This window comes from Podarcis gaigeae (assembly GCF_964106915.1).
Source record: "Podarcis gaigeae genome assembly, chromosome: 18".
NCBI classification, from domain to species: domain Eukaryota; kingdom Metazoa; phylum Chordata; class Lepidosauria; order Squamata; family Lacertidae; genus Podarcis; species Podarcis gaigeae.
In genome coordinates, this window is record NC_139696.1 from 10,515,177 (window position 1) to 10,531,563 (window position 16,387).

General features: G+C 48.4%; 1 protein-coding gene across 6 annotated transcripts in view; it reads left to right on the top strand.

Annotated features, from left to right (window-relative positions):
- Positions 1 to 366: 366 nt before the first annotated feature.
- Positions 367 to 16,387, top strand: part of DOT1L (DOT1 like histone lysine methyltransferase) — a 77,596-nt gene continuing 61,575 nt past the window's right edge. For 3 of the 6 annotated variants that reach the window (XM_083720176.1, XM_083720178.1, XM_083720177.1), the window contains exon 1: positions 371 to 713. In XM_083720176.1, coding sequence (XP_083576302.1) covers positions 633 to 713 — 81 coding nt within the window. In that variant the 5' untranslated portion in view covers positions 371 to 632. Of the gene's footprint in view, positions 714 to 16,387 lie in introns of all 6 variants that reach the window. The other 3 variants (XM_083720173.1, XM_083720174.1, XM_083720175.1) reach the window with 2 other exon arrangements.

Consider the following 16,387-nt stretch of genomic DNA (forward strand, 5'->3'; position numbering starts at 1 on the left):
GAGAAGACAAGCCCCGCCCACTCTCGTGGGTGGCTCCGCCCACCTCCTGGGCACCCGCGCGCCTCCTTTTTTTTTAATTTTGGGGGTAAGATGAGAAGCCCCGCCCACTCTCGTGGTTGGTCCCGCCCCCCGGCCGTGCGCGCCCCCTCAGTGCATTGTCGTGCGTTCGCGCTTTCTCTCATTCATCCGCCTGCCCGCCCGCCCCCTATTCCCACCACCACGATAGTAGCGAGACAACCTATGGAAATAACATTGGTTGGCATCTCCCGCCCGCCTGCTTTCCCTTGGCGCCCCTGTTAGCTTGGCCGCCGTTGCCCTCCTCCGCGGCCCCTCCCTTCCCTGACGCCGCCGGGCGTGCGAGGGAGGGGGGCGAGCGGCCCAAAATGGCGGCCGCGTCGCTCTTGGTGCGGCTGACGAGGCGCCCGGCCCGGCGCGAGCGACGACAATAGAGAGCAGGGGAAGGAGCGGCCTCCTCGCTCTCCCTCCCGCCCCCTCCTTCCTCGCCTCTCGCTGGTGCTCCTCCTCAGCCGCCGCCGCCGCCGCCGGTCTAGCATGGTGCGGGTCCGCCGCCGCTGGGCCCCCTCCGCCGCCCCGACCTGACCTCGCCTGCTCCCTCCCCTTCGGCCGCCAACATGGGCGAGAGGCTGGAGCTGCGGCTCAAGTCGCCCGTGGGAGCCGAGCCGGCCGTCTACCCGTGGCCCCTGCCCGTCTACGTGAGTGGTGGGGGAGGCGGGAGGCCCAGTAAGGGGAGCCCCCCTCGCGAAGAAGAGGGGGGCAGGGTGGGGGGCTTGAGGGAGCGATGGGGGGGCTCTGTCTTATCTCCTGCATTTTTATGGGGGGATTCGAGCCGCTGTTGTGTCACCTGGGGGGGTTATAGGAGGCTTTTGGTTGTGTGTGGGGGTTTTTTTTGGGGGGAAAGGTTGCTAGTTGTGGGGAGGGGTATTTGGGGGGGTTGCCATATGGGGGGAGTCTGTTGGGGTGGGGGATTTGATGGGCTGCTGTGTCACCTGAGTTTTTCTGCGTTTCTTTTGAGAGGTTGCTGTATACGGGGAGGGGTAGGGGGGGTTGCCATATGAGGTATTTGGGGATTTGAGTGCTTTTGGGGGCAGTTGTGCTGATGGGGTGGGATTGCTCTATGTAGGGAGAGATTTTGGGGGAGTTGTCATCTGGGGGATATGTAAGTTCAGGGGGGTTCCATAGGGGGGAGTTGGGGAGAGGGATTTTGAGGGGTTGTTATATGTGGGGAGGAGCATATGGGGTATTTGGGGGGATGTGTAAGTTTTTTGGGGGGTGACATATGGGGGAATTGGGGAGACGGATTTTGAGGGGTTGTTATATTGGGAAGGGGGATGTATAAGGTTCAGGGGTTGCCGTATGGGGGGGGGTTGGGGAGGTGCAGTGTCAGTTTGCAGGATTATGTGGGGACGAGTTGGGGAGGGAGATGCAGGGTGGTTGCTATATTGGGAGTTCGGGAGATTTTGGGGACTGCTGTGATATTGGGGTTATTATTTGGGGGGACTTATTTGAGTGCAGCTTGGTTGGTTATAAGGAGGAAACAGGCTTCCTAGAGGCTTATTCTATAGGGGTGGTTTCTGTATCCTCTCTGGGGGCTACAATTGGGGCTGTTTTGTGGTAATAAATGGGTGTCTAGGGGTACCCCATTAGGGGGGGAAATCATACGTTGTGTGCATGCATGGAATAATTTGCTGCCTATGTTGCTAGGGGGGTAGGGAGCAATTGGAAGTGTTAAGGGGCGGGGGGGGGGAAGAAGGAATGTGACAAAATTATATGTCAGGAACTCCACTGTGCAAAAACATGGGGGGGGGCTATGTGAATGGGGAGCGCTTTGCCACTTGAGGGGTTGCATTGGGGGGGCTGTTATATGGGGAAAGTTTGGCTGCTTGGAAATGGAACTTCCATGGGGGGAACTTCTCTGGGTGAATTTGGGTTGAGTTATTACACAATGGGGCTATCCAGAAACTGTGTGTTAAGTTGGGGGGGGGCTTCCTGCCAGGGCAGGTATTATGTTGGGGGGGGAACGGATGTGGGATGCAACTGGATGTTTCTTACTGAGGAAAAAGAGAATGTTATGCAAAGGGCAAGGAGGTCATACGTGCAGTGTTTTTCTCTGAAGGTCGCCCTTCACACCAAACACTTCACACTCTTTATACAGACATGTGCATTAGAAATTGGTTCAGCTCCCCAGTGCTACTCATCCACATGATGTCTCACTTGGACTGCATCAGCTCCTTACTTCTGCAGAACTCTTGTCTCTCTCAGCATGTTCCCATGTTAAAATTTGACCCCCCCTCTTAATGCCAGGTGGAGTGGTGAACTGTTTGCACCCCCAGGGCCATGTTACCTTCCCGGTAATCTGCCGAGGGCCACATGCCAAGGGTGGGTGGGGGCAGAGGTGAAAGTAAGAGGAGCAATGGATGCAAATTTTGCCTTTTGTTCAGGACATGAGGAACACTCACTTCCACACAAGCACCTCCTCTAATATTTAAACTTTCCTGTCCTCAAAACTTTTTTCCTGGAGATGATCCTGATGTGAAATTAAGCCAGTCAAAGGGCTCAGAGGTGTCTCCAGAATATGTTCTTTGCCACATTTGTCCTTTATCCTTGAGTGCTTTCCTCTCTTCTGTGTGCTTTTATGTCTCCCCCCAATGTTTTGATCTTGACTTTTCCCCCTTCAGAAATCATCCACAAGGAAACCTCTTCCATTTGAATCTCCTGTGCAGAACAGCTCACCCCCTCCCCTTTTCTACATCTCAACTCCTGACAAACTGATCTCTACTTCCTTGCACCCACTGGCTGCCATCCCTTCCCCTTCCGCTGCTTGCAAGGCTCTTCCGGGCTTGCCTTCCACACACAGCTTGGTACATCTTCCTGTGCGTGCTCCTTGCTTCCTGACTTGCTTGCAGTTTGCCAGGGACATCTATCTTAGATGGCTTTTAAGTGGAAAATTAGGCAAACGCATCTTGGCTGCTAGTCATTATGCTTACTATGGACTGACTCTGTAAACATGTGAGGGTTTCATATCTCTGCACTCCAGTTGTAGGGGAGCAGTGATGAGATAGGGCTTGTGTGGCACCTTCCTTGCCTGGTTCTGGCATGAAAGCTTCTCCTTTCTCCCAGGCTTTTGGCCCTCAAGCTTTAAAGTATTTGTGGCCTCCTTTGCTGAGGCAGCATTGCCTGCTAGACCTGCCTTTCATTTGTATAGATGTGGAGGTGTTTGTGTGTGTTGCAGTTGGCTTCAATGTTTCTGTTATGTTTGTAAGTTTGAGTCAATTGAGTAAAGTTGCTGATAAATACGTAATACACCAGGGCTGGGGAACCTTGAGATGTCCCCCACCCCACCCCCTGGTAAAATTTACATTCATTGTCCCAACTGCTTTTATCTCTGCCCACCACTGGCAGGAGGAGGAGGGATGGCTTGAGCAGTTGCCCAAAAGATAAAGAGATCCTTCAGCTGCCGCCACATCTAGTGTAAATAGAAACTCCACCCTGCCCTTTATCATCTTTGATAAGATATTTTTGTATGTGTAAATTGTTTGGAAACTTCCCCCTTGCTTCTCATTAATCCCTCCCGTTTGCGGTCAAATGCTATCCTGGTGTGGTGTGTTCATTACTCAGTGTAACCAAAGCATTTATTATTATTATTTTGCACCCAGTAATCTCCTTGCTTTAACCTCCGAAATCCTCAGTTGACCCACTGAATGTAACTGTCACTGGCCTTGCTCTCTCTGTCCTGACCCCATTGCTCAGGACACAGAGCTGTTGCCTGCTTGGTCCTTTGCCAACCTTTCCTGTTCAGCTCTCCCCACCCTATCTTGCTCCCCCACATACACACTCTTTTGAGTCCCAAGACATTCTTTGCGTCCCAGGCCAGCCATTTCAAAGTAATCCTACTTTTCCTGTTTGTGGATGACTCACCCACTTGCAGATACTCCTCTAGGTCCACACCCCAAACATTTAGTTCTTGCCTCCTGTTCCTCCCTTTGACACTTCCACACCTCGCAATCCTTTGCCTGCTGTAATGTGTGCTCTTGGAGAGGCATATTTCATCTGTTTCCCAAGAGCATTAAATTATTACGGGATAATTAAGGGTTTCCTCTTCCAGACTTCTTCTTCTTTCAAACCCAAATCCAGTGTTGCATACCTCCTTTCCCCCAACATTTGGACTCAGTCACTCATTTTGGATAAGCTGCTGCGAGGAACAATTAATACTCTGTGGCTGCATGGATTGTGCAAAACTGATATAAAGGATTAGGTTACTTTTTTGTTTCTTCAGCACTAGGTAACAGGGCCCTGCTGTTTTAGAGAGGTGATAAAGTACAGAAAAACAAATTAATAGAATTAATTAGCTATGGAGTGGCTTTGGATTGAGAGATGAATAATAGAACTGTAGAGTTGGAAAGGGATCACAAGGATCATCTAGTCCAACCCCCTGCAATGCAGGAACCTTTTTGCCCAGTGAGGGGCTCAAACCCACAACCCTGAGATTAAGAGTCTCCTGCTCTACTGACTGGGCTATCCCACAAGATACATGGAAATGCTTGTAACTTTCTCATGATGTTGGTGGTGTTGTTGAATAAAAAGCAACCCTAAGGTCATTTTCTACCTGTGGGTTTTCCACTGGTTGGAAGAAGATGTGCGGTGGAGACGAAGGGCAAAACGAGGAACGCAAACTTAAGTAAAGAATGTTCTTCAGTTCCTGTTCCTTCATGGAAGAGACATGCCTGCAAATTTCTCCCCGCTGTGATCCATGTTTGGTTATTTTGGAGCCCGCTGGCGATGACGCCTCATTTCATTTTTGCAATGGTGCGTCTGTGTAGCATTCTAAACATCTCACGAATGTGGCTGCCCCCTCCCTCCCTCTTATGAATAATAGTGTTTGGGGCGGATCTAACCCCAGAGAAATAACATTTTTGGAAGTATAATATGGTGGGCGTGAAAGAGAGAACCTCTTCTCAAAAGGCTGCTGTGCTCAGCATCTCATCTGGGTCAGAGGACTTGCATTCTCTTGCCAGAGAATGGGCCTCTTCTTCTTCTTCCTCTTCCTCCTCCTCTTCCTCCTCCTCCTCCTATCTGGCACGGAGCTTATTTGAGTACCATATTTCTGTGGCCTAGGGCATTTCCGTCAGTTGTGTTTCCATGCCTTTCAGCGGTTAAAATGAGGCAGGGTCCCAAAAGCCTTGTGGAGACCCCAGTGGCTGTAAGAGATCCGCACTGCACAGGTCAGCTGTTAAGTGTGTGAGTGGCTGAGGAATGACAGTTTGTTTGTTTTTAAGGAGAGAAGGGCAAGCCCCACTGCACGCTGATGTTAGCCTTGGCTTTCTGTCATCTTGGTGCTGTGGATACTCCCGTTTCCAAAACATCCTGCCCGTTTAGGAGGGCGCGCTATTTTTGATCGTCTTGTTAGGCTGTTCCCAGGGAGCAGTGCATGGTGGTTAATTTCCTGTTTGGGCAGCTCTGTGTGTTCGTGTGTGTTCCTAACGCTTTCACAGAAATCGAAAGTGCAGTTGCCTCTCTGCTTAGTTTCTTTTCATCACTCGGTTTTCTCAAGCTTGGTTTGCACAGAGTAATAAATCTCATTTCAAAAGACCATCTCAGTTTGTTGACATTCCAACCCAATGCATTTTTAAAAATTGAAACTTTTATTTTAGAGCAAAATCTGGCTTTGGGGTGGAATTAAGAATCTGTAAAGCTCTTTTTGTTAAGCATGGTTTTTTAAAAGTGTGTGTAAGTCCCCTACAACAGGCACCCCCAAACTCGGCCCTCCAGCTGTTTTGAGACTACAACTCCCATCATCCCTAGCTAACAGGACCAGTGGTCAGGGATGATGGGAATTTTAGTCCCAAAACAGCTGGAGGGCCAAGTTTGGGAATGCCTGCCCTAGAAAAATTATATAGAATAAATTTTGGGTTGTATGCAGTTACTAAGACTAGGCGTATTGGAATTAATAGGTCTAAGTTAATCATGCCCATTAATTTCAATGGGCCTTCTCGGAGTATGACTAATATTGGAAACAGCCTTCTAATAATAATATTTTTAATTAATGTATAGAATAAATATTATTACTGAGGATGATATTGGGTTGTAGTACCCAATGACTCCAAGTAGATACCCTGAAATAAATGGGCATGCCTAATTTAGGCCCATAAATTCCATTGCGTCTGCTCCAAGTATAACTTAATTGGAGATGCCCCAACTGAAACATCCAGAACAAAGTGAAATTATTGTACGCCCTGAAAATTCCACATCAAACAAACCACAGCATCTAGTGTGTATATTTCCCGTCGCCTGGAAGAGTCTCCCAGGGCTTTCAGGAATCAGATCCTGCAAATCTGTGGGGGGACGACCTTCGTAGTCGGTCTCCCCAACCCAGCATGCAATCGGGTTGGCTGCCAGTCCAAACCTTACCAGGAAATGGCCTGACCGCGACAATTTCGGTAGTCTCCGTCAGCACCACCACCCCACAGCTCAGACCACCCCACTTTCTGCATCCATGCCAAATCTAAAGCCCTACAGTATGCATAGGTGACCTTTTGAGACAGCCCCAGGTTTCCATGGTGCCCGTCAGGTCCTGTTAAGGTCATCCCAGTATGGACCTCAAAGCACTTTCCTTGTGTTCTCCATCCCACCTGTGCAACCTCCTCCTCTTTTTCGAGTAGAGAGATGGGTGGGTAGTAAACAAGCCGTCTCCCTGTGCTGCCTTTGTGGCCTCCAGCGCCAGATACAAGTCCCAAAGTAGAAGTATTACCTGGTGGGGGCAACAGGACCATAGGGAGCCCCTCCCCTGCATCCCAACCTCTGCTGCTCCTGCGCCAAGTACCCAGGCAGACAGAGCTGAGTCAGACTCGCTCCGCCCGGCTCACCCACTCAGGTTTCAGTAATGGCCCCCTTGTCGAGGTGTCAGTCAGACCAACCCTTGTTCCACGGCCTCTGGAACCTGGCACTAGGAAGGCATTTTCCGCTTGACCTTGGTGGTGAACGCTGCTCTGTTAGACCTGCTTTCCACGGCTTGTTCCGTCCAGTCCCCTCTTAAAGCCCATTACCATATCCCGTGATGGTGTCTTCCACGTATAAGTCATGTGTTGGGCACATGTGTGCATACGAAGTGCCTTCTGTCGCCCTGACCCGCAGCGTTTCCCCCGCTGTGCATCCGAAACCGCTACCAAGATGAGGGACATTGCAGGGATTCCGCAAGGCTTTTTAGAAATCAATCCACTTTGGACAGCACTGTTAGCTAGCCTGCTGACATTGGGCTGTGTATAGCCAGCTGTAAAAAATAGATAAAAATAAAATTCTCTCCTCCCTGGGCTTAGAAGCTTTCTGGCACCAAAGGAAAGAAGGGTGCCCTTGTGGTTTCAGAGCTGAGGTCTCTGACGTCAGCAGACTGTCTCTTAGTTTCACTGCTCTGTTTCCTTCCTGGAGGTTCAAGTAGCAAGGTGGGGATTGGTTCTGTTCGAGAGAAGCAGAGCTTTTGGGATTGTGGTATGCAGATTCCAAATGAGTGCTGGATTTTCGGTCAGAGGAGACCTGCTCAGCAATTGAGGGGTGTGTGTGTGGGTGGGTGGGTGTGTTGGTAGAGTATGAGACTCTTAATCGCAAGGTTGTGGGTTCGAGCCCCATTGCAGAGAACAAGATTCCTGCATTGCAGGGATCCTTGTGGTCCCTTTCAGCTCTACATTTATGATTCTAGGTACAGTGGTACCTCTGGTTACATACGCTTCAGGTTACAGGCTCCGCTAACCCAGAAATAGTGCTTCAGGTTAAGAACTTTGCTTCAGGATGAGAACAGAAATCGTGCTCTGGTGGTGTGGCGACAGCAGGAGGCCCCATTAGCTAAAGTGGTGCTTCAGGTTAAGAACAGTTTCAGGTTAAGAATGGACCTCCAGAACGAATTAAGTACTTAACCCGAGGTACTACTGTATTTGGGTGTTCTCAGTGGGGGGGGAGGTCTTTAAATAAACCAGACATTATTTTTATTTATTGCATTTATTTGGATCTCACCTTTTTCTCCCAAGTTGCTCAAGGGGGGGGAGGTGTACATTGGTGTTCTTCAACTGTGGGCCCCATGATGTTGTAGGACTGCGTTTCCCATCATCCACTTCTAGCTTAGCCAATAGTCAAGGATGATGGGATTTGTAGTCCTACAAAACCCAAGGAACTAAGGTTGAGTAACATCACTGTACACGGTTTTCTTCACCTCCTTACAATCCCCACAGCGACCCTATAAGGTACCTTAGGCTGAGAGACGCAGTGACTGGCCCCCAAGGTCACCCAGTGACCCTTGTGGCTGATTGAGAGATTTGAACCCTGATCTCTGCCAGGTCCTAGTCTGGAACTCTGACCACCACATCACAGGGGTGGCTCTTTCAGCCCTGCTTAACTCAGCAGCTCTTAAACAGAGAGAATCAGTCCTTGAACTTTGTCCCTGATATGTTTGCGTTCTGCCAGAAAGTTATCATTAGGGGTGTGTGTGCGTGTGCATGCTAGAATTTATCAAATGCAGACATGGGGAGGAGGGGTCATACGTTCTGCAAGGCACACTCAGTTCCCCTTTCCAAGGCTACCCAACCAGAATACACTGAAGAAGAAGAAGAAAAAGCAAATACTGGATATGCAAAATAAGGTTATGCATACTCAGCCTATTTGCATAATTTACTGGGGTTGCAGCATTTCATCTTCCCCCCAATACAGAAGTTGTGGTTTTCAACGTAACACACCTTGCGTTCAGCTTGCTCTGATGTTTAACATTGGCCTTAGCTATATAACTGTGGTGAAATTTCAAATACGGAAACAGCAGTATGCCACAACAGTGTAATTTTGCTTATAAAGTGTGCATCTGCCCACCTTAGTTAAAGAAGCTCAGCCACTCCTACAAGCAGAGTTTGGGGGATACTTTATTGCACCTTTCAAGGCTCTTAGTCCATTCATCCATGAATGCCTTGTGTCGGCGGCCCCCACCTTGTTGCTGAAATTAGGCCTGAAAAGGGGTGCCTGTTGCAGCTGATAGCTTCCCCTTCCCACAAGCCAGCGTTCGAAATTTGCCAGGCACATTTTGCTCCTGGTTATCAGCCAGGGGCGTGGGTGGCGCTGTGGGTTAAACCACAGAGCCTAGGACTTGCCAATCAGAAGGTCGGCGGTTCGAATCCCCACAATGGGGTGAGCTCCCGTTGCTTGGTCCCTGCTCCTGCCAACCTAGCAGTTCGAAAACATGGCCAAGTGCAAGTAGATCAATAGGTACCGCTCCGGCGGGAAGGTAAACGGCATTTCCGTGCGCTGCTCTGGTTTGCCAGAAGCGGCTTAGTCATGCTGGCCACATGACCCGGAGGCTGTACGCCGGCTCCCTCGGCCAGTAAAGCGAGATGAGAGCCGCAACCCCAGAGTCGGCCACGAATGGACCTAATGGTCAGGGGTCCCTTTACCTTTACCTATCAGCCACTTGCGACCAAGTGAATATGCCAGGATGGCGCCTGAGGTTTCCCCCATCTGGGGATCATTGGACCTGAACTGTTTTGGAATTTAAATTAAAAGCATTTGCAGATGATTTAGTAATCACAGTAGAAAAGCCAATGGACATCTCTCCCGATACTCCCAATACTTTTAGAGAAAATTCAGGAATTTGGGCGGGTGGCTGGATTTAAGATAAATAAAGGAAAAACTAAGATGATCGTTAAAAATATGACTGAGTTGGAAAAAAGAGAGTTAGGAGTAATGACAAACATGGAGATTTATAAGAAAGTCAAATATCTAGGAATTTGGCTTACAAATAAAAAGCTGAATTTATATAAAGGTAATTATGAGAAAGTTTGTATTGAGATAAAAAAGAACTTAGAAGTTTGGAATAGAATGAACCTTTCCCTTTTAGGTAGGATAGCAGCAATAAAGATGAATGTTGTGCCAAAGGTGTTGTATTTATTTCAATCAATCCCGATAATAGGCAATGTTATATGCCCAAGAAGGTACAAAAATATATATCAAAATTTGCCTGGAGTGAATTGTTGTGGGGAAACTCAGCCACATGGGCGGGGTATAAATAATGAATTATTATTATTATTATTATTATTATTATTATTATTATTATTATTATTATTATTATTATTATTATTTGTCTTTAGTTTCCCCACTGCCCTGCTCAGAGTTGGGAAGAATACTCCTATGTTATGAATGGTCTGAGTCACCATTACGAAAAAGAGGTCAGAATAGGCCAATAGATAGGTGGACTGTCTTTGGATCAAGTGACTTTTCTTTTTTTAAGCTCTCAAAGTTCTTAACCTGGCTCAAGGTTGTCCTCTGAACTAGCCAGATGTTTAACTGAGAATCCATCACAGTCGGTCCATCATTTGGAAAACAAGACTTTAGAGCCACCTTGCCCAAAAAGGGCCACTAGGCATTATGTTTTGGCGCCTAGCTTATATATCTGAGTTTCTAACACCGTTTGGCTTCCAACCGCCTACCCCCAGCCTGAGATTTTCCTCCAGGTTGACTGGTATAGCGATGGGCTCTCTGGCCTGAATAGCTCATTGGCCAGAGTTACTTGTCATGGCTGAGGCCTGTTTAAAATTGAAACATGTCTGCGTGTTTGTACGTCTATACCCTGTGTACTTTGGGATGATAAATCTAGAACTGCTGCCTTCACAGCTGGATTTGCATAATTGCTCAGCTGCTGCTGGTGTCACGATGTTCAGAGCTCGGAGGGTGACGTGAAAGCATGTATTCCCCCCCCCCCCCCGCTTCATATTGCTAATTAAGGCATTGGGAGGACAGAGCCTTTGGTGTTCTAGATGCCCCCTCCCACTGGCTTTCATGTAACACTGAACTGTGTGACTCCCTCTTCCTGAAAGGGAACATGAAGGGTTTTTTCCTCTCTCTAATGAATCAACAGTGCGTAGTTCTTATCTGGGTAAGATGAATCGTGCAGAGTTTGAATAATCCTCCCTAATTTCCCTGCCCCCTCAATGACTCAGAAAGTGGTTTTTCTGAAGCTGACCCCCCCCTCCCCACCCTTTGCATTTGTGGCTACAGCCCTTATAACAGCAGTAGTTTTTCTTTATTTTCGACTTGCTAGGAGTCCTTGACGACTTCACTTTGCAAACACTCTCATTGCTCCCTCCTTACATTTTCTCTCTCTCTCTCTCTCTCTCTCTCTCTCTCTCACACACACACACACACACACACACACACACACACAGCAAAGGTGAGCTAGGAAACAGGAGCATAAACTCCTAGAGATCAAAAAAGCTTTTTTTGGAACAGGGAGGTCTTCATAATCATTTGAGCGGAAGGTCACTTTTAAGCAGCATCCAAGATCTGCTGTGGTCCTCAAGAGCAGAATTGGTTCTGGACGATGGATGTGGCTTAGGACCGCATGAAGTTGTCTCGCACTGAGTCAGAGACCGTTCCTCCTCCTTGCTCACTGCTGACCAGCAATGGCTCTACAGCAGGGGTGCCCAAACTTTTTTCAATGAGGGCCAGATTTGATGAAGTGAACATGCATGAGGGCCAACCAAAGTTACTGACCTTTTTTTAGGATTGAAGTTCTTATCTCAGCCCTACCTGCAGATGAAGCCTCAGATCGTCTGCATTCCAAGCAAGTGCTCTCCCACTGAGCTGTGGCTTTTCCCATCTTAGAATTGCCAGAAAGGTGCCCATGTGCTTCTCTCCTACCTGGCCCCGTAAACTCCTCTTGCCCTGGACTGACCCTGCGTGAGGGCAACAACTTCTCTGGTGTTGGGTGTCAGCCTTCCCCAAACCGGCATTCTCCAGGTGTTTTGAACTACAACCAGTGTCAGAAACTCAGGTGCACAGTATAGTCCAGGCATATGCAACTCCCAAGAGACTGTGATCTACTCCCAGTATAAAAAATCTGGCTGTGATCTACGCATTGTCATTGGAGGGAGGAGGGGATGTGCGTGGCGTGGGTTGGTGGGTGAATTGACCAGAGTTGTTGAGCTTTTTAAGGAGAGGATCGCACAGACGTTTTTTGCTTCCCCCCTGTAACTTTTTGTACATGATAAGGATCTCTCGATGTACCAGGATCAGCTGGGGATCTACCAGTAGATAACGATCTACTGGTCGGAAGTCCCTGCAATAGTCCAGTTGCCAAATAGCACCTTAAACCTCGGGTTGCGGTCACTGTGATGGTTTATCTAGTTGTCACTCTACCCATCTGAAAAGCGATGTTGCTTTTTAAGCCCAAGGATCAAAATTGTTGCAAAATAAACAAAACAATTGCTAACATACCATTTGTGTGTGTGTGTGTGTGTGTGTGTGTTTGGATGTTTTATACTTTAGCATAGCAGTTTGTAAAAGTCTTGAACAACCTGTGAATTGAACTGGAACCGAATTAGTTCCTTTTCAGGGGCAGGGGAGGAGCTGAGTCAAATTCCTTTTTTGAAATGAGTGTTCCAAGTCTGGTGTGTTGCTTTTTGGGTGGGTGTTCCTCCCCTCCAGGCAAGTGAGTGAGCAGCCTTGCTTCTTAACATTTTCATTAAAGGTTAACCACAGAGATGAGTAAGGCCCGGTGTTAATGACACCCTTCCATGTAAAACCCCACAAGAGAGCGAGCGTGGGCAGGCAGGCCTCCCAGTCCCCTGAGTTAGTCACTCAGTGGCTCATGGTCGGCCTGGAATCAGGGGGCCGTGAGGGGGAGAGCCGACTAACTCACTTTTTAATTCCGCCTTTAGATGTTTCTTAAAACTCCTGCCTGCCTAACTGTGGTTATCACCCAGATCTTGCCGGTTTGATATCAATCTGTATCTGCTCTGGCCTCTGGCGGTGTTCCCAGGCACTACTGGTTTTTTACATTTGGAAAGAAGAAAAGGCCTTGGCCTACTCCAGGGGTCAGCAAGGGTTAGGGTTCACTCCATTGGAGATCGCTCCGTGGGCTGGATCACGCGCGCACCCGCAACGTCTGGCATCTGCGCCTGCGCAGACGCAATTCCTGGTGCCTGCGCAGACATGATTTTTGGCACCGCGGAAGTGAGTTGCCGTGCTGCACTGGTTTAGCTCAGCGTGCAGGGGCTCGCTGAGTGGGCGGCTCAGTTCGGGGGCGGCTTGTGGGCCGGTGAAATGACCCCCGTGGGCTGCTTTGGCCCATGGGCCTTAGGTTGCTGACCCCTGGCCTACTCAGTCCCAGGGGATCCTGCCTAACTCTACATTAAGTTCACCTGCAGACATCCTGCTCTGGGAGATTGTATGTTCAGAAGGGGGGGGGGGTGGCAGCTACTCGAGACCGGGGGATGGGGTGCCTCTTTGGTTGTGGGGCACCCAGGCAGTGTTATAAACTCAGATATATAATAAGCTAGGCGCCAAATGGCTCCTTGAACCAGGGTTACAGTCGCCAAAACCGAATGTCTTGTTGCCCCTTTTGGGCAAGACGGCTGTAAAGTCTTAATTTCTATATGATGGGCTGAGACTTATTGATTCTCAGTTAAACATCTGGCTAGTTCAGAGGACAACCTTGAGCACGCTCAATAACTTTGAGAACTTAAAAGAAAAGTCAACTTGATCCAGTGATAGTCCGCATATATATTGGCCTATTCCAATCTTTTTTTTCTTAATGGTGACACAGACCATAACATTGGGGTATTCTTCACAGCTGCGAGCAGAGCAGTGGGTTGGGGTAAGTGAAGAAACAATAATTCACTATCTCGTTGTTTACCACTCCTGCTCAGGCTGCACAGAAAAAGCATTTTGGCTCCAGAAATTCATTACGATTTTGCAGATAATATATGACAGAATTTTACAGGAGGGAGCCTTAGTGTGTGAAAACACTTCAGATCCTAGGATCCCCAGATGGGGGAGAGGCCGCATCCATCCTGGTTCCCAGGCATCTTCGCTTGGTCACGAGTGACCGATAGCCAGGTGTGAATTTCAAACACAGCCAGTCACTATTGGTTTTTTACTTTTCATAAGAAGAAAAGGCATTTGCCTACTCAGTCCCAGGGGATCCTGCCTGAATATAAATTAAGTTCACCTGCAGGCACCCTGCCCTGGGTGATTCTACCTTCAGATGGGAGGTGAGTGGCTGGCAACTCAAGACTGTGGGTTGGGGTGGCTTTTTGTTTGTGGGACACCCAGGCCTTGGAACACCTTCCCCAGTGAATATTGAAAGGTGATCAGTGGGAGACAACTGTTCCTCCCGCCTGCCGGGAGAGGGAAGAGGGTAGAGAAGGTGTGTGTGAATGTGTGTGTACACCTGAAGGAGCATCTCTGCTTGCATTGTTCAACCCAGAAACTGAGGTCCAGCACTGAGGGCCTTGTGGCGGTTCCCTCACTGCGAGAAGTGAGGATACAGGGAACCAGGCAGAGGGCCTTCTCGGTGGTGGCGCCTGCCCTGTAGAACACCCTCCCGTCAGATGTCAAGGAAATAAACATCTGAGTTTTAGAAGACATATGAAGGCAGTCCTGCATAGAGAAGTTTGCAATGTTTGATGTTTTACTGTGACGAATGTTTTTAATTTGTTGGAAGCTGTCCAGTGTGGTTTGGCCAACCCAGTCAGATGGGAGGCATATAAATGGTTGTTGTTGTAGTTGGAGAGGTGCGTGTGTTGGTGAGAGAAAAGAAGGGCAGCCCTGCCCACGAATGGAGTGCAGTTTCCCAGCTGATTAGCCCCAAGGCCCTTGACAAAGCGAAAAAGGGACTCCACCCTGCCTTAAACTTAAAAAAAATAAAAATATTAAAGATTTCTTAGTTTACAAAAATCTGTGCATTGTCTCTTTTTCCAGTTGTGTTTTCTACAGATCAGTTACATTCCTTGTGAGACATTAGTGTTGCATGAACTATTAGATTGGGAAGAAAAGGGGGGGGGGGAAGGCTGAGGAGGGTGTGTGGGGTCGGCTGCCTTACACTTTTGACGCCTGGTTATTTAAGATGTGAAATGTATGATCGGTGCTATCTAGCCGTAAACTTGAACTGTTTCACTGTTGCTTGAGTTTTGTCATTACTATTATTTGTGTGTCTTTCGATAAATAAATACTGGGCTGTGTATTATGTCGTAAGCCACCTTGGAAACCCTGGAAGTCAGGAGATAAATATTTGGATAAATAAAGGAGGTTTCCCCCTAGCGTACTGGTTAATCTGTAAGCCTGGTTTACAACCTTGGCTCTAAGCCAGGAGGCGGCGGCTGCACTTGGCCAAACTGCAGAGTCTGCTTTGCAAGCAGAAATGTTTTGTGTGAATGGTCGCCACTCTTACTTTGTGTGGATTTTACTTGGCGTGCAATTGTTGCGGCCTAGGCCTCCTTGCTTTTCACAGCCTTTTGTGCAATTCTCTCCTTCCCTACTTGCGTACTACGGTCATACCTTGGGTTACAGATGCTTCAGGTTACGTTTTTTTGGGTTACGGACGCGCCGAAACCCAGAAGTACTGGCACGGGTTACTTCTGGGTTTCAGCTGTTGCACATGCGCAGAAGCACTAAATCGTGCTTTGCGCATGTGCAGAAGCGCCAAATCACAACCTGCGCGTGCGCACACAAGGCGCTGCAGGTTGCAAACGTGCTTCTCGCACAGATCACGTTCGCAACCTGAGCCTCCGCTGTACTGGGATAGCCAATGAAGTGCCCTCCAGCAGCTGTTTCTAACAAAAATGTAAGATAGGGACCAAAGGGAGTGGCCAAAATGGAATGCCTAGTTGCCATTTTTGGGCAAGGCGTCTCTGAAGACTTATTTTTCAAATGATGGACTGACCGTGATTATCTGGCTAGTTCAGAGGACAACCTTGAGCCAGGTTAAGAGCTTTGAGATCTTAAAGAAAAACAGTCACTTGATCCAGGGATGGTCCACATATATATATTGTCCCAGTCCGACCTCTTTTTCTTTATGCTGACTGCTCCTGCTCAGGCTGCACAGAGAAAGCATTTTGGTTCCTGAAATTCATTCTGATGGTGCAGATTGATGGATTGAATTCTACAGGATGGAGTATTAGAGTGTGAAAACAGTCCAGATCCGAAGATCTCCAGGCATTCACCTTCAGATGGTGGAGACGTCAGGTGCCATCCTGGTGCCCAGGCATCTTCACTTGGTCGCAAGTGTCTGAAAGCCAGGTGCAAAATGCGCCTGGCTAATTCCAAACACTGCAGCGGCATCCGAAGAATCCACAGGTGCCCCATCTCTGCAAGAAGAAAGTTTTTGGAAATGGGTCCTCTTTGGGCACGGGGAAATTAGATAGCATAGAGCTAGCCTGTAAAAATAACAGCCGCAACACATGCATCTACTAGAAAACATTACTTTTGATCACTCCCCTGGCCCAGTTTTCATTTATCCGGATTTGCAAATAATGAGGGGTTTGTAGAAGCCAATGAGCCTTGGTGATCCGCCAGCCAACGTGGGTGATCTCTCCTTCCAGACAGTTCCTGAAACCACCTTCTTCTC